Below are 26,066 nucleotides of genomic sequence, written 5' to 3' on the forward strand. Positions count from 1 at the left end.
AAACCAAGGAGGCACAGAGAACTCCCATCAAAATCAATACAAATAGATCCACACCCAGGCATCTACAAGTAAAACTTACAAGTCTCAGTGACAAAGAGAAAATCCTGAAAGCAGCTCGGGACAAGAGGTCTATAACACACAACAGCAGAAATATTAGAATGGCAGCAGACCTATCCACAGAGACCTGGCAGGCCAGAAAGGACTGGCATGATATATTCAGAGCACCAAACAAGAAAAACATGCAGCTAAGAATACTATATCCAGGGGTGCCTGGGTGGCTCAGTCGTTAAGCATCTGACTTCGGCTCAGGTCATGATCCCAGGATCCTGGGATCGAGCCCCGCATCGGGCTCTCCGCTTGGTGGGAAGCCTGCTTCTCCCTCTCCCACTCCCCCTGCTTGTGTTCCCTCTCTCACTGTGTCTCTGTCTGTCAAATCAATAAATAAAATCTTTTGAAAATAAATAAAGAAAGAAAGAAAGAAAGAAAGAAAGAAAGAAAGAATGAATGAATACTATATCCAGTTAGGCTGTCATTGAAAATAGAAGAGAGATTAAAAAGCTTCCAGGACAAACAAAAACTAAAAGAATTTGCAAACACGAAACCAGCCTTATAGAAAATATTGAAAGGAGTCCTATAAACAAAGAGAGAGCCTAAAAGTAACAGACCAGAAAGGAACAGAGATGGTTACCTTATAGGCAACACAATGGAACTAAATTCATATCTTTCAATAGTTACCCTGAATGTAAATGGGCTAAATGCCCCAATCAAAAGACACAGGGTATCAGAATGGATAAAAAAAACAAGACCCATCAATATGCTGTCTACAAGAAGCTCATTTTAGACCCAAAGACACATCCAGATTTAAAGTGAGGGGGTGGAAAACAATTTACCATGCCAATGGACATCAAAATAAAGCTGGGATGCCAATCCTTCTATCAGATAAATTAGATTTTAAGCCAAAGACCATAATAAGAGATGAGGAAGGACACTATATCATACTTAAAGGGTCTGTCCAAGAAGAAGATCTAACAATTTTAAATATCTATGCCCCTAACATGAGAGCAGCCAATTATATAAGCCAATTAATAACAAAATCAAAGAAACACATCAATAATAATACAATAATAGTAGAGGACTTTAATATCCCCCTCACTGAAATGGACAGATCATGTAAACAAAAGATCAATAAGGAAATAAAGGCTTTAAATGACACATTGGACCAGATGGACATCACAGATATATTTAGAACATTCCATCCCAAAACAACAGAATACACATTCTCCTCTAGGGCACGTGGAACATTCTCCAGAACAGATCACATTCTGGGGCATAAATCAGGTCTCAACCAGTAAAAAAGACTCGCATCATTTCTTACATATATTTAGACCACAATGCTTTGAAACTAGAACTCTATCACAAGAGGGAAGTTGGAAAGAACTCAAATACATGAAGGTTAAAGAGCATTCTACTAAAGAATGAATGGATTAACCATTCTTCATTAAAGTTCTTCGTTAAAGAATTTAAAAAATTCATGGAAACAAATGAAAATGAAAACACAACTGTTCAAAATCTTTGGGACACAGCAAAGGCTGTCCTAAGAGGAAAGTATATAGCAACACAAGTCTTTCTCAAGAAACAGGAAAGGTCTCAAGTATAAAACGTAACCCTACACCTAAAGGAGCTGAAAAAAGAACACCAAAGAAAGCCTAAACCCAGCAAGAGAAGAGAAATAATAAAGACCAGAGCAGAAATCAATGAAATAGGAACCAAAAAACAAAAAAAACAAAACAAAACAGGACAACAAATTAATGATACTAGAGGCTGGTTTTTGGAAAGAATGAATAAGGTTGATAACCCCCTGGCCAGACTTATAAATAAAATCATGAATGGATGAGAAGAGATCACAACTAACACCAATGAAATACAAAGAATAATAAGAACATATTATGAGCAACTATATGCCAGCAAATTTGACAATGTAGAAGAAATGGATGCATTCTTAGAGAAATAGAAACTACCAAAACTGAACCAGGAAGAAATAGAAAACCTGAACAGACTCATAACCAGAAAGGAGATTGAAGCAGTCACCAAACATCTCCCAAAAAGCAAGAGCTCAGGACCAGACAGCTTCCCAGGGGAATTCTACCAAACATTTAAAGGAGAATTAATACCTGTTCTCCTAAAACTGTTCAAAAAAATAGATATGATTCTCTCAATAGATGCTGAAAAAGTATTTGATAAAGTATAGCATCCTTTCTTGATCAAAACTCTTCACAGTGTAGGGACAGGGGTATATACCTCAATATCATAAAAGCCACCTATGGAAAACCCACAGTGAATACCATTCTCAATGGAGAAAAACTGAGAACTTTTCCCCTAAGGTCAGTAACAATAAGGATGTCTTTATTACCACTGCAATTCAACATAGTACTAGAAGTCCTAGCCTCAGCATTCAGACAACAAAAAGAAATAAAAGACATCCGAATCAGCCAAGAAGAAGTCAAACTCTCACTCTTTGCAGATGATATGATACTTTATGTGGAAAACCCAAAAGACTCCACGCCAAATCTGCTAGAACTCATACTGGAATTCATTAAGTATCAGGATATAAAATCAATCCACAGAAATCAGTTGTATTTCTATACACCAACAGCAAGACAGAAGAAAGAGAAATTAAGGAGTCAATCCCATTTACAATTGTACCCAAAACCATAAAATACCTAGAAATAAACCTAACCAAAGTGGCAAAGAATCTGTACTCAGAAAACTATAAAGTACTCATAAAAACTGAGGAAGACACAAAGAAATGGAAAACTATTCTATGTCACAGATGGGAAGAACAAATATTGTGAAAATGTCTATGCTACCTAGAGCAATCTACACATTTAATGTAATCCCTATCAATATACCATCAATTTTTTTCAAAGGAATGGAATAAATAATCCTAAAATTTATATGGAACCAGAAAAGACCCTGAATAGCTAGAGGAATGTTGAAAAAGAAAGCCAAAGTTGGTGGCATCACAATTCCAGACTTCAAGCTCATTACAAAGCTGTCATCATCAAGACAACATGGTACTGGCACAAAAACAGACACATAGATCAATGGAACAGAATAGAGAGTTCAGAAATGGACCCTCAACTCTACGGTCAACTAATCTTCAACAAAGCAGGAAAGAATGTCCAACAGAAAAAAGTCTCTTCAACAAATGGTATTGGGAAAATTGGACAGCCACATGCAGAAGAATGAAACTGGACCATTTCTTTACACCACACAAAAAAATAAATGAAAGTAGATGAAAGACCTCAATGTGAGACAGGAATCCATCAAAATCCTTAAGGAGAACACAGGCAGTAACCTCTTGAACCTCAGCCACATCAACTTCTTCCTAGAAATATCACCAAAAGCAAGGGAAGCAAGGGCAAATGAACTATTAGGACTTCATCAAAATCAAAAGCTTTTGCACAGCAAAAGAAAAAGTCAACAAAACCAAAAGACAACCAACACAATGGGAGAAGGTATTTACAAATGACATATCAGATAAAGGGCTAGTATCCAAGATCTATAAAGAACTTCTCAAACTCAACACCCAAAGAACAAATAATCCAATCAAGAAATGGGCAGAGAACATGAACAGACATTTCTGCAAAGAAGACATTCAAATGGCCAACAGACACATGAAAAAGTGCTCAGTATCACTCGGCATCAGGGAAATACAAATCAAAACCACAATGAGATACCACCAGTCAAAATGGCTAAAATTAACCAGTGAAGAAATGACAGATGCTGGCAAGGATGCAGAGAAAGGGGAACCCTCCTACACTGTTGTGGGAATATAAGCTGGTGCAGCCACTCTGGAAAACAGTATGGAGGTTCCTCAACAAGCTGAAAAGAGAGCTACCCTATGACCCAGCATTTGCACTACTGGGTATTTACCCTAAAGATACAGATGTAGTGATCCAAAGGGGCACGTGCACGCGAATGTTTATAGCAGCAATGTCCACAATAGCCAAACTATGGAAAGAGCCTAGATGCTGATCAACCGATGAATAAATTAAAAAGATGTGGTATATATACAAAATGGAATACTATACAGCCATCAAAAATGAAATCTTGCCATTTGCAATAATGTGGATGGAACTAGAGGGTATCATGCTGAGTGAAATAAGTCAATCAGAGAAAGATAATTATCATATGATCTCTCTGATATGAGGAATTTGAGAGGCAGGGTGGGGGGTCACGGCTGGGAAGGGAGAGAAAAAATGAAACAAGATGGGATTGGGAGGGAGACAAAACATAAGAGACTCTTAATCTCACAAAACAAACTGAGGGTTGCTGGGGGTTGGGGGGTAGGGATAGGGTGGTGGGGTTATGGACAGTGGGGAGGGTATGTGCTATGGTGAGTGCTATGAAATGTGTAAGCCTGATGATTCACAGACCTGTACCCCTACGGAAAATAATACATTATAAGTTAATATAAAAAAGCAAAAAAAAATATCTAAAAATAATGTAAAACACTTGGACCCATGCTACTATCAAAAATGAAATCGCTATAGAATCTATGATGAATCAATTTAATGTACTATTGTAAAACCACTTATCAAGAAATCATTATAAAATGAGACTTACCAAGACTACATAATAACTTAAAGTTCAGAAGCAAATCATAAATGCAAAAAAAGGAGAAATCATACTTAAAAAAACAGAATTGAATAATAAAAATTATTGATCAATTATGATAAATTCTTTTCTTTGAAATTTTTTAAAAATACTGTCTCACCTTTGATTTTATAATAAACAAAATTGGAAGAAAATGTGTCAGAAAAAAAGTCTGAAGGCTTTAATTTTCCTATTTCTATGTAGAAAATTATTTTCAGAATCAGCAGGACCACGCCGTCTAAGACCAAAGGTGGAAATTGCATAGTTCCAAGATTTGAAACTTGTTTAGAACAGATGAAGAATCATGCCCAGGGGCTTTAAGGGGACACCATAACCACAAGAAAAAGAAATGGCAAAGGAGTTGTTACATTACTAAACCACTTGTTCTTGAAAACAAGATTAGGTAAACTGTACTTGATCAGAAGTTCAAGTATCAGGGACACCTGGGTGGCTCAGTTGGTTAAGCAGCTGCCTTCGGCTCAGGTCATGATCCCAGCGTCCTGGGATCGAGTCCCACATCGGGCTCCTTGCTTGGCGGGGAGCCTGCTTCTCCCTCTGCCTCTGCCTGCCATTCTGTCTGCCTGTGCTTGCTCTCTCTCCCTCTCTCTCTGACAAATAAATAAATTTAAAAAAAAAATCTTTAAGAAGTTCAAGTATCAGAAGTCATAAATGGAAGAAGAGTCAGAGAAAGATCCATCTTCGACTAGAGTATTCTGTCGGCTGTAAGAGTTAACAGTTTTCCAGCCCCTTAATGAAGATGGATTGGGTGTTAATGTCAGACCCACTGACTTTTCAGAGGGGAAAACTACACATCATTCCTCCCCAGAAGGTGGTACTGCTGTCCCTCTTTCGCACTACTGTGAGACTTGTATCATAAGCCATGAAATGTATAGATAGCACCCTTGGTAGAGAAATGATGTCTCCTCTTTACAACAACCCATCCTCATAAAAATCCTCCACCCTTTCTTTAAAAAGCTTTTCTTATGATGAAACTACAAAAAATGTTGAAAAATCAAACAAACTGGGGCGCCTGGGTGGCTCAGTGGGTTAAGCCACTGCCTTCGGCTCAGGTCATGATCCCAGGTCCTGGGTTCAAGCCCCGCATCGGGCTTTCTGCTCGGCAGGGAGCCTGCTTCCTCCTCTCTCTCTGCCTGCCTCTCTGCCTACTTGTGATTTCTCTCTGTCAAATAAATAAATAAAATCTTTAAAAAAAAAAAAGAAAAGAAAAATCAAACAAACAAATACAACGTGGTCAATGTTCCAAAATTAAACTGTACATGTCCTGGTCTGACCCATTTTCTTCATTTTGTGATTGTTTAAATGGCTTAAGAAGCTTCTGACTTCATTAAACAATCTGGAAACAGTAAGAACTTTTTCCCAAAGAAATTAGCTGTCAAATTATTCCTCTAATAATGTGTTTGTTTTCCGATGCTAGTGCTGAAATGCCAAGGCACTCTGACAGACAACTGTTAGAAAATTTGGGTTCAGAGCTTTTAAAGAGCATGAGATACTGGTTTTGGAAGCGGCTGTGAGAAGGGCAGGGCCGGGGTAAAGAGGAGGTGGTAATGGAGGTGCCAGTAACAGGTCTGTGCCTCCTTTCTGATATCGGCGTGTTAATGTTGCCAAAGGGTTCCCAGCATTTGTACAATAGTAATGAGGCTGGATTTTTTTTTCTAAGAGACAAAAACCTTCATTTCTGTATAAATCAAGAATAATACATTAGAATGAAATGAGGAAAAATATAAATTAGAAAAAAGAAAAGATAATCTAAAAGTGCATTATCAAACATTAAATTTTCTAACTGGGGAAGGGACTTTCAAATTTCACCTCAAAGAAAGAAGAAATTCTCTGTTAATTTTATGTATTTACTTGAGTCTTGGTCTCTTAATCTAAAATTGCACTGTCCAATATGGTAGCCTCTGTCCATATGTGGCTGTTGGGCCCTAGTCCAAACTGACACACACTATCTGTGTAAGAAACACACTAGGTTTAAGAAACACACTAGGTTTCAAGGATTTAGTAGGAAAAAGGGTACAAAATGTCTCATTAATATTTTTCATATTAAAATTATACTTTATATATAACAGATTAAACAAAACATTATTAAAATTAATTTGACCAGTTTCTTTTTACTTTTCCTAATGAGGCTACTAGAAAATTTAGATTTCATATAGGGTTAATATCTGTGTCTCTCATTCCATTTCCACTGGACAATACCAGTATTTAATTAAAATGAATCAGTCTGAATTTAACTCTTTCAAAATCCCTTCTAGCTCCAGAGTTCTGACACTAAGAGACTGTGGGCTCAAGATGCTAAGTTTCAAATACAAAGTTATTTTGGAAAAACTTAGGTTCAGTCACTGTTTCATTATTTCTCTATCCTTTTCACTCACACTTGTCAATGCTTCCTTATTCTGTTCCTACAGATCCCTAAGAGCCAGGAAAAATGATGTGTCAATTTATTTACTTATAAACTACAACTATGAAGTTCATAGCGCCATTCTGAATTGTCAGCTGGTCCTATTTCTTTTTGCTTCACACCACAATGATGCACCCCCCCCCTTTTTTTTTTAAGATTTTATTTATTGGGTGCCTGGGTGGCTCAGTGGGTTAAAGCCTCTGCTTTCAGCTCAGGTCATGGTCTCAGGGTCCTGGGATCGAGCCCCACATCGGGCTCTCTGCTCAGCAGGGAGCCTGCTTCTCTCTCTCTCCCTGCCTGCTTGTGATCTGTCAAATAAATAAATAAATAAATCTTTAAAAAAAAAAGATTTTATTTATTTACTTGAGAGAGAGAGTGAGAGAGAAAGCACAAGAAGGGAGAGGGTCAGAGGGAGAAGAAGACTCCCAGCCAATGAGGGAGCCTGATGCAGGACCCCATTCCGGGACTCCCGGATCACAAACCAAGCTAAAGGCAGTCGCCAACCAACCAAGCCACCCAGGTGCCCACTGATGCCCAATTTTAATGACATGTTATGGATAGTGAACTCTAAGGGTTTTTTTCAGTTTTGATATTCATCAAATAGGAGTTTCGGAATTACAGAAGCTTAGAGGTGCTATTCCAGTGGTTCCCAAATGTGCAGCCACCTCTGAGTCACCTGGGGAACATGTGAAAAATGTTGATTCCGGGGCCTGATACTGGGAGGTTTCTGATTCAACACAGTCTGAGATAAGACAAAATCCTATACTTCTTAAGAAGCTATCCAGGTCATTCAGAGAGTGAGCCAGGTTTGGGAATCAGTGGTTTAGCCTAACTTACTTCATCAGTAATTGGGAAAAAATGAACTGTCCTAGAACCTAGTGGGGAGGTTCCTAGAACCTAAGAACAGGGGCCTCAGACCTAGAACCAGGACACAGAGCTCCAAAGCCAGCTCGCTGCCATCACTGAGAGACATCCTGTCAAATACAAACACTACTCACTCCTCAAGAGCTCCAGCCATTAGTATATCTTCCTTGTCGGTCTTAATATCCAACTCTGGTTCTCCACTAAGCAAAAGCTTCAAGTTATAAATAACCAGCAAAGTACCTAGTAGGAAAAAAAGGACATTTGACTTGTCAATACTTTAATTACACTAAATATTAGTTATAGTGCTATTATCTCATCTATGGAATTAAGCCAACTCTAGACCAAATTTCCTTCTGTACTTCAGTAAGTAATATGCCTGGGTAAGTTCCAAGATATAAGTCTCACGGCAAATTCCACTCTCTGCCAAAGAGTGTTGAGTTTCTGTGTTATTGTGCTTATTCCTATTCAATTCATTATAAGTCTCTCAATGTAGATTCTACACCTTGGCACTCTTTTCATAATTTGCATTATGAAAACTGTTAGGAGTCTGAGCTAAAATTTGTATTGTAGGTAAAGGTCTCACTGGTGGAACTATAATCAATGCACATAAGAACAAAGATGAGTTTTTAAAATTTGTACAGATACAAAGAATTCCTTTTAGACCCCATAACAGGTGTTGGCAAACTTTTTTTGTAAAGGGCCAGATAACAAACATTTCAGGCTTTGCAGGCCAAATGGTCTCTGCCACGTCTATTCACAACTTACCTCCATCACTGTAGCATGAAAGCTGCCACAGAGAATACATAAATGAATGAGTGTGGCTATATTCCAATAAAACTTCATTTACAAAAACAAGCATTGCTGGGTTTGACCTGCAGGCCACATTTGCTGACCCCAGCTCTACAGCATAGTTAACAAAATAATCCAAATTCTTTACAAAATTGATTATGATACAAAGGCAAACAGGATTGTCAGAGAAATTAAAAGAACAACCAATTATACTTCTCTTAGTAGTACTAAAACACAAGAGAGAACAAACAGCACAGTGACTAAGAATGCCTGTGTCCAAATCCTGGATCAACCATTTATTTACCAGCACAATGACCTCAGATAAGTTTCCTAACTTCTTTGAACCTAATTTTTTCTAATCTACACAACAGAACACATAAATTATTTTGAGAATTAAATGTGTTAATTTTTAATAAAACATTTAGAAAAGTATTCAAGAAACAGCACACCCTTCATTAGTACTTACATGAGTATTTCACAATTAAAAGTCAGCTAACAAGTTAACATTAGCTGTCCTTAAATTATGTCATGTATAGGGGTGCATGGGTGGCTCAGTCGGTTGAGGGTCTGACTCTTAATTTCGGCTCAGGTCATGATCTCCAGGTCGCGAGATCAAGGCCCAACTTGGGTTCTGCGCTAAGCGTGCAACCTGCCTAAGATTCTGTTTCTCTTTCTCCTTCTGTCCCTCCCCCACTGCTTGCATCCGCTCTCTCCCCAAAAATTAGAAAAAAAAATAAAGTATAACATGTATACATTAAGAAGATTAGTATTTATTGAGTTGCCACTAGTTTTCCTCTAAAAGGGAAAGGATACAAAAAATCATTTTTAAACAAAATGCCATAAATTAGAGAACAAATTTTGAAGGTAATACAAGCCAAGTCAGAAACAAATTTTTCAGAATTTCAGTGGGTTAAGTGCCTGCTTTTGGCTCAGGTCACGATCCCAGGGTCGTGGGGTAGAACAGGGAGTCTGCTTCTCCCTCTCCCTCTGTCTCCCCCTGGCTTGCGCTCTCTCAAATATATATATATATATATATTCTTTTTTTAAAAAGTATTTTATTTATTTATTTGACAGAGATCACAAGTAGGCAGAGAGGCAGGCAGAGAGAGAGAGGAGGAAGCAGGCTCCCCGCTGAGCAGAGAGCCCGATGCGGGACTCAATCCCAGGACCCTGAGATCATGACCTGAGCCAAAGGCAGAGGCTTAACCCACTGAGCCACCCAGGCGCCCCATATATATATATATTCTTAAAAAAAAAAAGAATTTCACTAAAAACATTATCTAAATCAAGGAGTTCCAAAAAGGAAAATGCACATAGTTTTCTCTAGAGTAGGATTCTTCTTGTTTCCAGATAAGAAAGGCAAACATCTAGAGAAGGACTGGCACTGGAAAATGTTAGTAGACACAGGGCATTCTACATGTTGAGTAGAAAGCTGGTGCAGGTTGAAAGAATACAGAAAAAACAGAAACTCTATGCCTCAGAAACCTGGATTCACTGGCTTATATACTGCTAACTGTCTTATATATATGAGATCATCTAGTCGTAGACCCTGCAGTAAGCATGTCCTAATTCTGCTATGTAGTGCAGGGACTTTGGATTCCCTGGGGTCACAGACTATGCCACCCCTTCTCATCCAGCCTTCACCAAGCTCATCCAAGTACAACTCTTTCTTCCAGTGTCAGGGACTTGGAGCTATTCATGTTTGGATTCACTTAAGACAAAATTCCTGTGGATACAATGAATGACTGCCCACATGTGAGATCCTGCATGGTATTATAAATAGAAAAAAATATAAAAGTGTATGTAGAGTATCTTTTGAAAGATACTAAAAACAAAATACTTCTAACAAAACTTCAGAGTTTGGATGATCTTACCACATTTCCCATAGATCACATCAAACTGCTGCATCAGTTCAGCTTCATTTCTAAATGGAGAGTACTTAAAAATTATAGACAATTCCGTTGATAATTTTTGAGGATCATCTGTGACAGATTTTCTGGTTCTTGTTAACCATGAAGGTATTGGAACCACAACCTATAAAACACACACACATACACACAACAATTTACTACGAAGTACACAAATAAAAACCATCATCCTCTCATCTGATCCTAATTCAGTCCATTCTTCATCTAGCCAAAGTACAACACACAAAGTTAAAAGTTTATTTCCCCCTGTATTCTAGTTTTATAAGAAAGAGACACAAACTAATTATGTATACTCAAAGAGTGTTATTCTAAAAGGCTCCATTGTAGAATGTGGGGACAGATGGAATCTACTTCAGCCCCTAACGAAATATGGGTAGGATGGCAGAGGGAACAACAGTGTCAGCATGTTAGAAGCTGAAGAGTACATGGCAGCAAATCCAGGAAAACCAATCTGAGGCCCATGCCAGAAGAGAAAACCAGTCTGATTATTATTTGGAATACCCTAAAAGACTCAGAGATGGATGGCATGAGTTCACTTTGGGGATGGGAGAAAGGGGAAGAGAAATTGAAGTAGCATCCAGACTCCCATCTGGCACTAGCTCCCCCACCTCCACAGAGACTAGATGCTTATTCTCTGGAAAGAACAGAACAAAGCATTTCTGGATTAGAGGATATATCAGGTACAGTTGTCAGGGGGACCTTACGGAGATTAGCAGGGTTAAAGAATACATACTGGGTGCTGAGAACCCAGATTTCTTTTCCCATTTGGGTCCCAGAAAGCTGTCAGCTAGGCCTTCAGGCAGAAGACTATAGGAGCCTTCTCTGAGAAACTGGACTAGCCCAGAAGGAAAGACATAACAAAAATTACACTGAGGGTTTCCCAACAATACAGCTCAGCTAGGGCTCACTATTATGACACTCATAGCCGCCAAGACCCCCACCCCCAACCCCATTCTTGCAGAGCTTTCCATTGAAACTGTACTGGAATACTCTTTAAAGTATTCAGGCTTGATAACCATCTGAGAAAAGCCTCTAATATGACAAAAACAGATCAAATAAATAAGCACAAACAAAGCAACTCATCAGAAACCAAAACCATACAAGGAAGATGAAAATTTCAGGGAAAAAAATCATTAACACCTTCAAAGTGCTAAAAGGCCACCTTGCTTAAGACTGTTTGGATCTGGAGTGCCTGGGAGGCTCAGTGGGTTAAAACCTCTGCCTTCGGCTCAGGTCATGATCCCAGGGTCCTGGGATCAAGCCCCACATCGGGCTCTCTGCTCAACAGGGAGCCTGCTTCTCCTCCTCTCTCTCTGCCTGCCTCTCTGGCTACTTGTGATCTCTGTCTGTCAAATAAATAAATAAAATTAAAAAAAAAAAAAAAGAATGTTTGGATCAACCAGGAAATCAAAGAACTTAAACAATTCATGGAAACCAATGAGCATAAAGACACTTCAGTCCAAAACCTATGAGATACAGTAAAGGCAGTCCTAATGGGGAAATACATAGCCATCCAAGCCTCCCTCAAAAAAATTGAAAATCCAGAATACACCAGCTCTCTTTACACCTTAAAGGATCAACAACAAATTAAGCCAACTCCATGCACAAGATAGGAAATAATAAGATTGAGCAGAGATCAATGAAAGAGAAACTAAAGATACAGTAGAACGCATCAACAAAACTAGAAGCTGGTTTTTTGAAAGAATCAATAAGATCTATAAACCATTGGCCAAACTAATCCAAAAGAAGAGAGGACCCAAATTAATAAAATTATGAATGAAAAGGGAGAGATCATTAATAACAGCAAGGAAATAGAAACAATCATCAGAAATTATTATCAACAGTTATATGCCAATAAATTAAGCAACCTAGACGATATGGATGCATTCCTGGAAACCTATAAACCTCCAAAACTGAATCAGGAAGAAACTGACAACCTGAGTAGACCAATACCTAGTAACGAGATTGAAGCAGTGATCAAAACCTCCAAAAAACAAAAGCCCAGGACCTGACAGATTCCGTGGGGAATACTACAAAACTTTCAAAGAAGAAATAATACCTATTCTCCTGAAGCTCTTTCAAAAAATTGAAGCAGAAGGAAAACTTCCAGACTCTTTTTATGAAGCCAGTATTACCCTGATCCCCAAACCAGGTAAAAACCCCACCAAAAAGAATTTCAGACCAACATCCCTTACGAATATGGATGCTAAGATTCTCAACAAGATCCTAGCTAATAGGATCCAACAGTATATTAAAAAGATTATCTACCGTGACCAGGTGGGGTTTATCCATGGGATGCAGGGGTGGTTCAACATTCACAAATCAATCAATGTGATAGAACAAATCAGTAAGAGTGGAGAGAAGAACCATAGGTCCTCTGAATTGATGCAGAAAAGCATTTGATAAGACACAGCATCTGTTCCTGATTAAAACGCTTCAAAGTATAGGGATAGAGAGAACATTCCTGAACTTCATAAAATCTATCTATGAAAAACCCACAGCGAATATCATCCTCAATGGAGAAAAGCTGACAGCCTTCCCTTTGAGATCAGGAATACGGCAAGGATGCCCACTCTTGCCACTCTTGTTCAACATAATATTAGAAGTCCCAGCAACAGCAATCAGACAACAAAGAGAAATAAAAGGTATCCAAACTGGCAATGAAGAAGTCAAACTCTCCCTCTTCACAGATGACTTGGTACTTTATATGGAAAACCCAAAAGACTCCACCCCCAAACTACTAGAACTTATACAGCAATTCAGTAATGTGGCAGGATACAAAATCAATGTACAGAAATCAGTTGCTTTCTTATACACTAACAATGGAAATACAGAAAGGAAATGAGAGAAACGATTCCACTTACTATAGCATCCAAAACCATAAGATATCTGGAATAAACCCAACCAAAGAGGTAAAGGATCTGTACTCCAGGAACTATAGAACACTCATAAAAGAAATTGAAGACATAAAAAGATGGAAGACCATTCCATGCTCTTGGATCGGAAGAATAAACATTGTTAAAATGTCTATACTGCCTAGAGAAATCTATACTTTCAATGCCATTCCTACTTAAATTCCACTGGCATTTTTCAAAGAGCTGTAGCAAACAACCCTAAAATTTGTATGGAACCAGAAGAGACCCCGAATTGCTAAGTAAATGTTGAAAAAGAAAAACAAAACTGGAGGCATCACGTTGCCTGATTTCAAGCTTTACTACAAAGCTGTGATCACCAAGACAGCATGGTACTGGCACAAAAACAGATACATAGACCAGTGGAACAGAGTAGAGAGCCCAGATATGGACCCTCAACTCTATGGTCAAATAATCTTCAACAAAGCAGGAAAAAATATCCAGTGGAAAAAAGACAGTCACTTCAATAAATGGTGCTGGGAAAATTGGACAGCTATGTGTAGAAGAATGAAACTTTACCATTCTCTTACACCATACACAAAGATAAAATCAAAATGGATAAAAGACCTCAACGTGAGGCAGGAATCCATCAGAATCCTAGAGGAGAACACAGGCAGTAACCTCTTCGACATCGGCCATGGCAACTTCTTTCAAGATATGTCTCCAAAGGCAAAGGAAACAAAAGTGAAAATGAACTTTTGGGACTTCATCAAGATCAAAAGCTTCTGCACAGCAAAGGAAACAGTCAACAAAACAAAGAGGCAACCCATGGAATGGGAGAAAATATTCGCAAATGACACTACAGACAAAGGGCTGATATCCAAGTTCTATAAAGAATCCCTCAAACTCAACACACACAAAACAGATAATCACATCCAAAAATAGGCAGAAGACATGAACAGACACCTCTCCAAAGGAGACATACAAATGGCTAACAGACACATGAAAAAACGTTCATCATCACTAGCCATCAGAGAGATTCAGATCAAAACTACATTGAGATACCACCTTATACCAGGTAGAATGGTCAAAATTAACCAGACAGTAAACAACATGTGTTGGAGAGGATGTGGAGAAAGGGGAACCCTATTACACTGTTGCTGGGAACGCAAGTTGGGGCAGACACTTTGGAAAACAGTGTGGAGAGTCCTTAAGAAATTAAAAATAGAGCTTTCCTATGGCCCTGCAATTGCACTATTGGGTATTTACCTCAAAAATACAGATGTAGTGAAAAGAAGGGTCAACTGTACGCCAATGTTCATAGCAGCAATGGCCACAGTCACCAAACTGTGGAAAGAACCAAGACGCCCTCCAACGGAAGAATGGATAAAGAAGATATAGTTCATATATACTACAGAGTATTATGCCTCCATCAGAAGGATTAATACCCAACTTTTGTATCAACATGGACAGGATTGGAAGAGATTATGCTGAGTGAAATAAGCAGAGAGAGTCAAGTATCATATGGTTTTGCTTATTTGTAGAGCATAAGAAATAACACGGATGACATGGGAAGATGAAGAGGAAAAGGGAGTTGGGGGAAATTGGAGGGGGAGATGATCCATGAGAGACTGTGGATGCTGAGAAACAAACTGAGGGTTTTGGAGGGGATGGGGTGGGGGGTTGGGTGAGCCTGGTGGTGGGTATTATGGAGGGCACGTATTGCATGGAGCACTGGGTGTGGTGCATAAACAATGAATCTTGGAACACTGAAAAGAAAGTTTAAAAAATAAATAAAAATTGAAAAAAAAAAAAAGAAAGAAAGAAACCCAGAGTGCTAAAAGGAATTACTGTATCCATGAAAGAGAACTATATGTCTTTAAAAAAGAATACTGACAGACTTTAACACACTTCTTAGAAATGAAGAATATGACTACAGAAAAATATTTATAATAAGATTGGAAGAATAAATGTTAGAAAACCTCCCAGAGAGGGCACATATTGCATGGAGCACTGGGTGTGGTGCAAAAACAATGAATACTGTTAAGCTGAAAATAAATTAAATAAATAAATAAATAAATAGAAAACCTCCCAGAAAATAAAACACAGAAAATAGGAAAGAAAAGATAAGAAAATCAAAGAACCAGTCCCAGATGTCCAAGAGCTAAGAAGAGAAGTTGTAAAAAGAAAGAGAATATGAATGGAAGAAAACCATTAGCTATTACAGAAAAATATTCCCAAACTGAAGGACACGTATTTCTAAATTGAAAATGTCCAGTAAGCAACCAGCACAATGGAAGCAAATACACCCATCCAAAAGCAAAATACTTAAATCAGAACACTGGAGACAAAGAGTAGTTCTGAGTAGTTCTGAGTAGGCAAAGAGAAGTTCTACTGACTTCAAAGAGTAGATAGAGGATAAGAAGAGACTCGGAAATTAAAATGGCTTCAGACTTCTCAATGACAATGCTGGAAATAAGATGATAATGGAGCAATGGTTTCCAGTTCCTGAAGGAAAATTCATTTCAACCTACAAATAATACCAAGCCAAACTATCATTGAGTGTTCAGGTAGGATAAAAATATTTTCATGCATGTGAAGACTCAAAATACTTGACCTCTCATGCATCCTTATTAAGGAAGCTAACGGAGAGGGGCACCTGGGTGGCTCAGTGGGTTAAACCTCTGCCTTCAGCTCAGGTCATGATCTCAGGGTCCTGGGATAGAGTCCCACATCTGGCTCTCTGCTCAGCAGAGAGCCTGCTTCCCGCCCCACCCCACCCCCTGCCTGCCTCTCTGCATACTTGTGATCTTTCTCTGTCAAATAAACAAATAAAATCTTTAAAAAGAAAGAAAGAAAGCTAACGGAGGATGTGTTGGAAAGGGCAGGTCCAAGGAGCACAGCGGAACACCACCAGGAGTGAGGGGTAGCACAGAAGACTCCGGAACACAGTCTTCAGGAAGATGGGACTGAGAAGAGTACAGCTGGAGACTGGAACTAACATAGTGATAAAGACAGAAAACCAAGCAAGTACTCAGTGACAGCAGTAAGTACACAGAACACAAAGCAGACAATTATTAATTCCAGGAAGAATAAGAATTGTGCAGAAAAAGGAAAAAACACTTTATGACAGGATATAGTTGTGAATAGTGTTTATACAGTCTTATAATGTAAATACTGAACATTAGCATAAGTAAACTTACAATGGAGCTATGTTGAGGATGGAGAATTGGAAAGATATGTACGTGTGATACAGAGGAAATAATATAGAAATCTTTTTATAATGAACAGTTAATACACAATACATGAAATCAAGAAGTAGCAATATGTATGTTATACAGCAATGCAGGAAAATATTGAAAAAAATCAGCTAATATTGTTGAAAGAGATTGCCTGGGTGGAAGTAGAAGTAGAAATGGGAAGGGGTTGCTGGTTTTAATTTTTTGCTTTTTTTTTTTTTATGGGGAAATGGCCCATTTTAGGAGAGCTAATAACCTCAGCTTTGGCCCAATTTTCCATGCCTTTACATACATAAATGGCAACATCAATTCTTAAACCATTGCTTTTCCTTCTATCAATCTCCCACTCAGCTACTCCCTATTGCCTACAAAATGTTGCCTCTCTGACCCGACCCCACTGTGGCCCGTGGGCATGCTGCATCCCTAGGAACAACCTCACAGTTCCACCATCCTTCCACCCCCATACTCCTCTCCAGGTCTGAGAGTTGCACGTGCCACTTCTCTCCATATACCAGCCTTTCCAGCAGCAAGTGGTACTCACTCCATAAAACCCTCGTGGACCAATCAAGGCTCTCTAATCTCTCCATCCATACCACTGCTTTTGACAATTCTGTAACAGCAGAAATCCATGAGTATGCTGAATGCCATTCTTCTTAAACACCCTCATTTTGTTATGTGTCCAATTCACATGTGTTTTGCCTATATTTTGTGACCACTTCGATGGTCAAATGATCTCCTGCTGGTTTTCTACCTTCCACAGGGTAGAAGTGCTGGTAGTTTCTTAACCTCATTTGCTGTATTGAATCACACTGACATTCTGAATAGTGAAGCTCAGACACTGCAAATTAATAAAGCATAGCTAGGTCATCAGATGGAGTTGAAATTATGGTCACCGGGGTTTCAGTTTTAAGTCCATTTTACACTCATTTTCTTTAGATTTTGTATTCCAAGTCTTTTAACCCAAAATTTATTTTTATTTTTTATTTATTTTTTTAAAGATTTTTTTAATTTATTTATTTGACAGACAGAGATCACAAGTAGGCAGAGAATCAGGCAGAGAAAGAGGAGGAAGCAGGTTCCCTGCTGAGCAGAGAGACCCTGGATCCCAGGACCCTGGGATCATGACCTGAGCCAAAGTCAGAGGCTTTTACCCACTGAGCCACCCAGGCGCCCCCAAAAGTTATTTTTAAAATGATAACCCATTTATGGCATAAATAGGGGAAATGTTTTGCAGGCTCCAAAAGCTCCAAAAAGCTCACTGTGCCAAAGGGAGCCTCTTATGCTGGGAGATTCGGGTATATGGATAATGAAAATAACATTCTGAAAACTGCCTAGGAGTTAATAAGCCACTCAAGAAGGGTCAACAGGGGGGCACCTGGGTGGCTCAGTTGGTTAAGCATAGGATTTGGCTTAGGTCATGATCTCAGGGTCCTGGGATGGAGCCATGCATCAGGCTCCCTACTCAGCAAGAAGCCTGCTTTCCCTTCTTCCTCTGCCCCCCACTGTGCTCACGCTCGTACTCTCTAATAAATAAATAAAATCTATTTTAAAAAATACTACCCAAGAAAAGTAAGTGCCCATGGATTCCTTAAAAAAAAAAAAAAAAAAAAAAAAAAAAAAGATTGGTCAACAGGACAGGTTCCAATGACCTGCTCAGAATGTCCAGCCACCTTCTCTCCATTTCCCAAATACATTCCTAAATTTCTAAATCATAATCAGAAAAGAACCACTGTAGACTTCACCTCCTGAGATAGTAAATGAAAAAACACTGTTACTATGGAAACCAAAGGAAAAATCTCAACTCTTACCTCAGTAAGACCTTCTCTTTCACAGAATGTCTGAGAAAAAAACACGCAGGTCATCGTTTCTTCCTTCTTGGTAAAAAGAATAAAGTCTTTCCCAATCCTCATGGATCCACTATATTAAAAATCAAGAACATACTGGTTTACATCTTAAACAATGAAAAGAAGAAAGAGGCGGGCACAAAACTGCACTATAATGAATTGTTCTTTCACAGAAGTAACGCCCCTGTTTTGCTGACCCATCACCAAAAGGGTGAAAATAATTTGATTTTTTTTTTTCTCCAAGTAGAGCAGATGGATTTAAACCAATCCAGCTCTACACCCTTGCTTAAGACAGGACTGCTAGAAGTAAGGTGCTGTCCAGGACTCAAGAGAAGAACAATCATGCGCCCATAGCAGGAGTGAAATGGGTGACAATTTACTCTTGTCCTCGCCTTCCATGGAGGCAGACTAATAAAATAAGTTGTGGATACATATTACACCTGAACTAACATACGCTCTGAGAAACAAGAGAACACAGAGATTCAAGGAAGCTCTGAAGTTCAGGGCTTCTGCTACCACACCTGAGAGATGATTCATCCCCTATTTGAGAATTAAATTTACAAATGTTGTAAAGATCCAAGTCAGTTTTCAGTATAGAAATCCCAAAACATGATAGGACCCTTCAGTTTATATATATCTTTAAAGCTTTACAAACCTAGATCGTTCTGTGTAAGACTGCCTTTAAATTAAAATTGTTCCTATTATCAATAATACATGCTTTAAAGGAAAAAAAATCTCTCACCTTTTGAGACCATTACCATATTGCCCAATAAACTTCAAGGCTGATGACCGTTTCTTGGATGTTCCAAAGTAAATGATTTCTGAAGCTTCCTCTATAATTGACAGACATTTAGGTGGTTAGAAATTAAGAGTCATTGACACTGGCCATCGGTCCAGTTGTCAGAATATCACACGTATCTCAGGACATTAGGACAAACCCCTATGTCTTGGGTCAGGCCAGGTACAGCTCAATGTGGAGTCCAGAGACAGGCTTCACATTCTGACCAGGATCTTAACTGTGATATATTGAAAGAGGTCAAACAGACCTAGCCACATGACCTTGGGTAAACAGAGTTTAAACTCTGAGTCTTGATTTCCTCATCTCTAAAAAAGTACTAAGACCGATATTATAGAGTTGTTGATGAAGACAAATACATCAAATGTGATCATTTGTTTGTGAAACTCTGAACACAATATACTTAATAAGTGCCAATTAATTTTAAGTGTTACAATTATCCATACCACTAATCATTTTCCATGAATTTGGCCCTTAGCCAGCTCCATGGAAGACTGAGCGGGGCAGAACGGCTTCTGGTCTGACACTCACTGGGGATGAAGGGCCACTTGTTCCAGACTCTCAGAGTCATTCTCCAGATCTCTCCAGAGCATTCTGGAATTCTAGAGAATTGTCTGAACTTCAAAATATACATACTTCCAGAAACCAGAATGCTCCTAGAGAAACAGGGAAGGATAGAAACGGGTCTCCCAATGGGCATACCTGAATATGTGCTCTGAAAGTGTCCCAAAGACCTGTCTCAGTCTATGTGCAGACACTGCTTGTCTGCAGCCAACTGGACATTTTATCACATGTTCTTATAAGTGTTCTTATAATTAAGTGAGGGTATCCAAAATAACAATATTAGCTTCCTTTACTGTTTAGTATATGCTAAACAGCATATATTTTACATGCATTGTCTATATAACATTTATAATAAACATACAGAATAGATACTGTGATGATGATCTGCATGTTATGATTGAGGAAATTCAAGTTCAAAGTATACATAATGCATCCAAGGTGAAACAGCTGATGAATGCGACTGTAAGGATAACAATCCAAGGCTGTCAGAGACCATATTCTGTGGTTTTCAAAGCATACCTCCCAGACTCCCACATATGGTGGCTGGAGTTCTGGGAATTGATACAGAACACTGACATGACCCCTGCCCACCACAACTTTATGTCATGGTAGGAAAAGCAGATTAGAAACAAACAAACAAGATAATTTCTAAGAACATTAGTGAAGAAAATAAAACCAGGGTAATGTGATAGAGAATTAACAGAGGTGTGGCCCTCAGACAGAATGATCAGGGAAGGCTTCTTTCATGAGGTGACATCTGAGATGAGCTACAAATGACAGGCCAGCAGGTGTGGCTGGAATGTTACAAGCAAGAGAGTGAGCACAATGAGAAATGGTCAAAGAGGTGGACAAAGGCTAAATAATGTGAGAAACAGGAAGCATTACTGGGGAGTATAAGTTATATCCCAAAGTAATGAAAAACCACTAAGGGTTTTAAGCAGGGGAAGGATACGAGGTGATAATTTGTATTATACATATCTTTTTGTAATGATTTTATTTATTTGACAGAGAGAGTGAGCAAGTGGGCACACAAGCAGGGGGAGCAGCAGAGGGAGAAAGAGAAGCAGGCTCTCTGCTAAGCAGGGAGCCTGATGCGGGGCTCAATCCCAGAAACCTGGGATCATGACCTGAGCTGAAGGCAGATGTTTAATCTTAACCAACTGAGCCACCCTGGTGCCCCGAGGTCATTTTTATTAAAAGAAAATACCCTTGGGATCGCTGTGTGAGGAATGGACCATGATGGGGGAGACTGGAAGCCAAGAGTGAAAATTCCTTCAGTCACCCTCTGGGTCAAGGTTGATTTAACTCAGTTTGGGCCACAGACAGGTTCTACCTTTAGTCATCAGATAAACTCTTCCTTCCAAATTATTACTTGATTTTCAATGTTTTTCTTTAAAAGATTTTATTTACTTATTTGAGAGAGAGCTTGAACACAAGCTGGGCAAGGTGGGGAGGGGACATAGGGGCAGAGGGAGAGGAAGAAGCAGACTCCCTGCTGAACAGGGAGCCAGATGCCCGGCCCCTGGGATCATGAGCTGAGCAGAAGGCAGATGCTTAACCAACTGAGCCACCCAGGTGCCCCAATTTCCAACTGATATTAATAGGAATTGCTCTCTCAACACCAGCAGGCTTTTAAAAATAGTCCTGTATATTGGGCTGCCTGGGTGGCTCAGTGGGTTAAGCCTCTGCCTTCAGCTCATGATCTCAGGGTCCTGGGATCGAGTCCCACATCAGGCTCTCTGCTAGGTAGGGAGCCTGCTTCCTCCTCTCTCTCTCTCTACTTGTGATCTCTCTCTCTGTCAAATAAATAAAATCTTAAAAAAAAATAGTCCTGTATATTTCAACTAAAGTGTGAGTTCCTTCTGAAGATGAGCATTTGCCATTTTTCTGTGTTTTCATCATTTTGCTCGTGGCCATATTATAAAAGGAGTTGCTTCTTTTTCTATTTTCTTTTCATTTAAGGAAGTGCCTTAGAATATATCATACATTTTGTTATTTAGATATTCAGGAAAATGAACTTAACGGTCAGCCTAGAAGTGAAAAACAAAACTTTTTTTTCATCATGATTTTCTCACAAACTCTCTTCTTTCTTTTAAACACTAAGGAACCAACAATACCTTGAGTCAAAATCACCTGGAGAAATCAAAATTATCCCAACAAAGTCAGAATGAGACCTGAGTAAGATATTTGGCCATTTTCTAAGCTTGCTAATAATTTCTGACTATTCATACCAAGAGAGTACTTCAGAGACTAGCAAGAAGATAACTGCTTTACTTTGTATTCTGAGTTTCCAAAAGTGACAAGAATGCTTTCCACTGCTGTAGAAAAGACCAGAACTGTTCCCTATTACTCGAACTCCCCTCACGATTTTTTTTTTTAACCTCGCTGTCAACCACCTTGTCTTGTGGGACATAGACAAGTATTAAATAAGAATTCAGGGATAAGTTATCCCAAATGACTCAAAGCTCTCATCAAAAGAAATAACATTTCAATTTCATAGTAAACTGGTATCGTGCCCCCACTGTGTGTTGTGTTTTGGTTAGCCTTGAAGGTACCCCCCCCCAAAAAAAAAGAAAGAAAGAAAAAGAAAAATCATGCAAAGAATTGTAGATGTATTCATTATGGTGAGAACAGCTGACTGAAGCTACTAAACCTTTGAACATACCGAGAAAAAAAAATCTCCCGCTAAAAACAAGAGGTAACCTCTTCCTCAAGGTTAAGCAGAAAATTAAAAACAGCCTGAAGGCACTGGAAACTGCCTCAGGCCTCTTGCAAGCAATACCTGAAGGGTGGGCTCAAACAACTTCCAAATCCATCCAGTTACCGGGCCTTTTCCATTGATTCCCAGACGTTTTTCCTCACACATAATCACACCTTCTGCTTTTCATCTTTCTTGCAGTATTTATCTACACTCCCTTTTTGTCTTGGTTTAGATGATTACAATTAATTTACTCTGTCAGCTGGAATATTTAAATCTAGAAAGTTCAGAAATATGTTAAATCTAGGGTTTATTTTCCCTTAATAGCTCCATACCTTTTTTTGCATAGATAGCTCAATTTATTTTTATTTGTTTGATGGGTTTTCTGACTGTTTCCCCGAACAGCCAGTTAGGTATCCAGATAATTAACTTACCAGGATTCATACCACATCCATCATCCAGGAAGCACAACATGAATCCACCCTGCAGTTTTTCATTATCCACTGTAAGAGAAAGCAGTTACTTCGTTATTACTGATAAATATGGGCCTTAATTTGTTCATCAGAAAGTCATGTTGCTTACATAATTATCTGTCCCCCTCAAAGACAGCCACAGAGTAACAGAGTGAGGGCAGAAAGATGACACTCAGAAAGGTGTCCAGGCTACAGTTTCACAGGACACTGCAGGGGGAAGACAGTCCTGCACCAAGAAATTATTTAAATTATAAATTTATATAAGTTATTATACAAATTTATATAAATTATTAAATTATAAAAATTATTTAAATTATCATGAAACATCTAAACATTAATAAATTATGTGTACAGTGGGGCTTGCCCTGCTCTGGAATCCGCCTGGCCTTTAAACTTCAGGTGTTTTCCACCCTGGGGGTGGGAATAAAGGGAGATTGTGATGTGACCCCAGGATCCCTCTACCCACTGATCCACCTTTGTGCCCTTCCACCAAAGCACTCATTCTAAAGCCAATCCAGGCTGTTCTTCTTTAATTCCTCAGGCTCTCCTGTCGGTAGTTAATTCCCATAAGAGTCATTTCTGTATGCTTTTAGTGGCAGTAAATATTTGCCTCTTGAAACAGCATTTGATTTTTTTAAATGGTCAGGTTATTTGGAATCAATTGTAGTGATCAAGAGATATCATCAAGATAACAGAAAGTCATCTCTTGTTTAAAAAAAAAAATGGAAAGGTGTAACCAAAACTAATGAGACTAATTTAATGCTCAGTTTGTGATCTGGCCAATCTGGCTCTGAGAGTAATTTCAACACTTGGATATATGACTTCTACCACATCTCTCTCTCTCTCTCATTCTCTCTTTTTTTTTTTTTTGATAATAGCTTGAGAAATAGCTTACACACCAAAAAACTGCCTAGTGTAAAGCATACAGTGGGATGAACTGTGGCATATGTACATACTCACGAAATCATCATCACAATCAAGGTAGTGAACATACCCATCACCTCAGACATTTCCTCAGGTCACTCTACGGTCTCTCCCTTCTGCCTCCTTCCATGCCCATCCCCCCACACCAACCTCAGGCAGCCACTGATTTGCTAACTCTATACCTATGATTCAGTTGTAGCACATTTGTTAAGTCAATTCTATGTTCAATGGTCACCCCTGATTAACAATTTAAAAGTCAAATAGTGTTAAGATAATCTGTAAATAAATATACAGAACATATACCTAAGCTTTCCGGGTTCATAATGTTATGGTCACATGCCCACTTCTAATTCCCTACCACCCCCACTATTTCCCTTCCTGTCTATAAGCACTTTGGATCTTCCCTACCAATTCGTTTTCCCAGTTCTTCTCTCTGCCTGGTCCTCTGGAGTGCTGACCTCAACTCACCCATCAGAATATCCCTCCCCACTTTGCTCGGAGCAAACCCCACTATTTAACAAAGGGAAACCAACTCTTGTGGAGTTCTTTGCCAGTGAGGTGGTTCTCAACTGTGGCTGAACATTTTAATCACACGGAGATACTCTGAATTAACTGGTCTTGGGTGAGGCTCAGGAATAAACATCTCCCCCAATTATCTTACTGCATATCAGCACTAGGAACCACCTAATCCAAGCCTTAGGTGGCTCTGTACAGATTTTGCAGCTCTTGGGATAACGTCCCCATGTAAGGAACTTGCAGAAAGAAGGGAATTTCTTTGGCAAAAAGGTGGGAAAGACTCAAAATTCCCAAGAGACATATACAGTGCTTACTTTTTCTATAAACCCAAGAGAGGAACTACAAAACAATCATAGCCTTGCAATGTAATATTCCCCTACTATCCACGCTGAAGCTTGGTCATGTTTATTTCAATTCCTTAAAGCTAAGAATTCTAGATAAATTTCCATTATCTGTCAAATACGCATGTCTAAAACAAACCCCAGCACCTTCTCCCTCATCAGATTTAACTTCCCCTTCTAATGTTTTCTGTTCAATAAATGTCCACCACTCTGCCATTAGGCTTCAGCTCCCCAAGTCAAAACCTCAGGATTGCCATGTCTTCTCAATTCTACCCCCTTAATGCCTTTCAAGTTTGAGCTCATTCTCCATCACCACGACACTGCCCTAGCTCAGAAAACCATCATCTGTCTTCTGAATTACAGCAACAGCTGCCTCACTCCTTGTTCCTGCTAAAAGCAGAGTGCAGACCAGTATGCATTTCACAATTAATTTTATGTGTCAACTTGGTTAAGCTCTGGTACCCAGCTGTTTGGTCAAACTTTAGTCTAGATATTGCTCTGAAAACATTTGTGGATATAATTAACATTTACAATCTGTTGACTTTAATAAAGCAAATAACTTCCATAATATGGGTGAGCCTCATCCAATCAGTTGAAGGCCTTAAAGGCAAAGAATGAAGTTCTTCAAAGAAGCAATTTTCTGCATCAAGACTGCAACAAAGAAATTGCACTTGAGTTTCTAGGCTGCTGGCCTACCCTGAAGATGAAGAACTTGAGAATACAACACAAACTCTTAGCTGGATTTCCAACCTGCCAGCTGCCCCACAGACTTCAGGTGTGCCGGCCCCCACCCCACAATCCTGTGAGTCAATTCCTTAAAATCTCTCCTTCTCACCCTCCCCAAACACTCTATCAATAGCTATAGATGTAGACAGATACAGATATATGTCAATATAGCAACACACATACATATCTACAGTGAAGGGAGGCAGATCAGATCTGTCCATCTATCTGTCTACCTGTCTGTCCATGTAGCTATCTCGTACAGGTTCTGTTTCTCTGTAGAACCCTAACAATTACACTCTCCAAGCTCACCGCTTGTCATTCCCTCCCCGACCCATACTTCAAACTTCCCCTTCCATGCAAATATTCTCCTTAACTAACCTTGAGCATCACAAACATTTTTGCAACTCCATCGGTGTTTTATGTTCTCTCCAAAT

General features: G+C 39.1%; 1 protein-coding gene across 1 annotated transcript in view; it reads right to left on the reverse strand.

Annotated features, from left to right (window-relative positions):
• The window catches only part of MORC1 (MORC family CW-type zinc finger 1), a 177,694-nt gene that overhangs the window by 141,275 nt on the left and 10,353 nt on the right, over positions 1-26,066 (reverse strand). The window contains exons 4-8 of the mRNA XM_047690254.1: positions 23,087-23,155; positions 19,337-19,427; positions 18,559-18,667; positions 10,606-10,765; positions 8,077-8,182 (exon numbers count right to left, since the gene is read on the reverse strand). Of these exons, the coding sequence (XP_047546210.1) occupies positions 8,077-8,182; positions 10,606-10,765; positions 18,559-18,667; positions 19,337-19,427; positions 23,087-23,155 (535 nt within the window). The remainder of the gene's footprint in view (positions 1-8,076; positions 8,183-10,605; positions 10,766-18,558; positions 18,668-19,336; positions 19,428-23,086; positions 23,156-26,066) is intronic.

The sequence above is a fragment of the Lutra lutra genome, chromosome 1, assembly GCF_902655055.1.
Source record: "Lutra lutra chromosome 1, mLutLut1.2, whole genome shotgun sequence".
In the NCBI taxonomy this organism is placed as follows: Eukaryota; Metazoa; Chordata; class Mammalia; order Carnivora; family Mustelidae; genus Lutra; species Lutra lutra.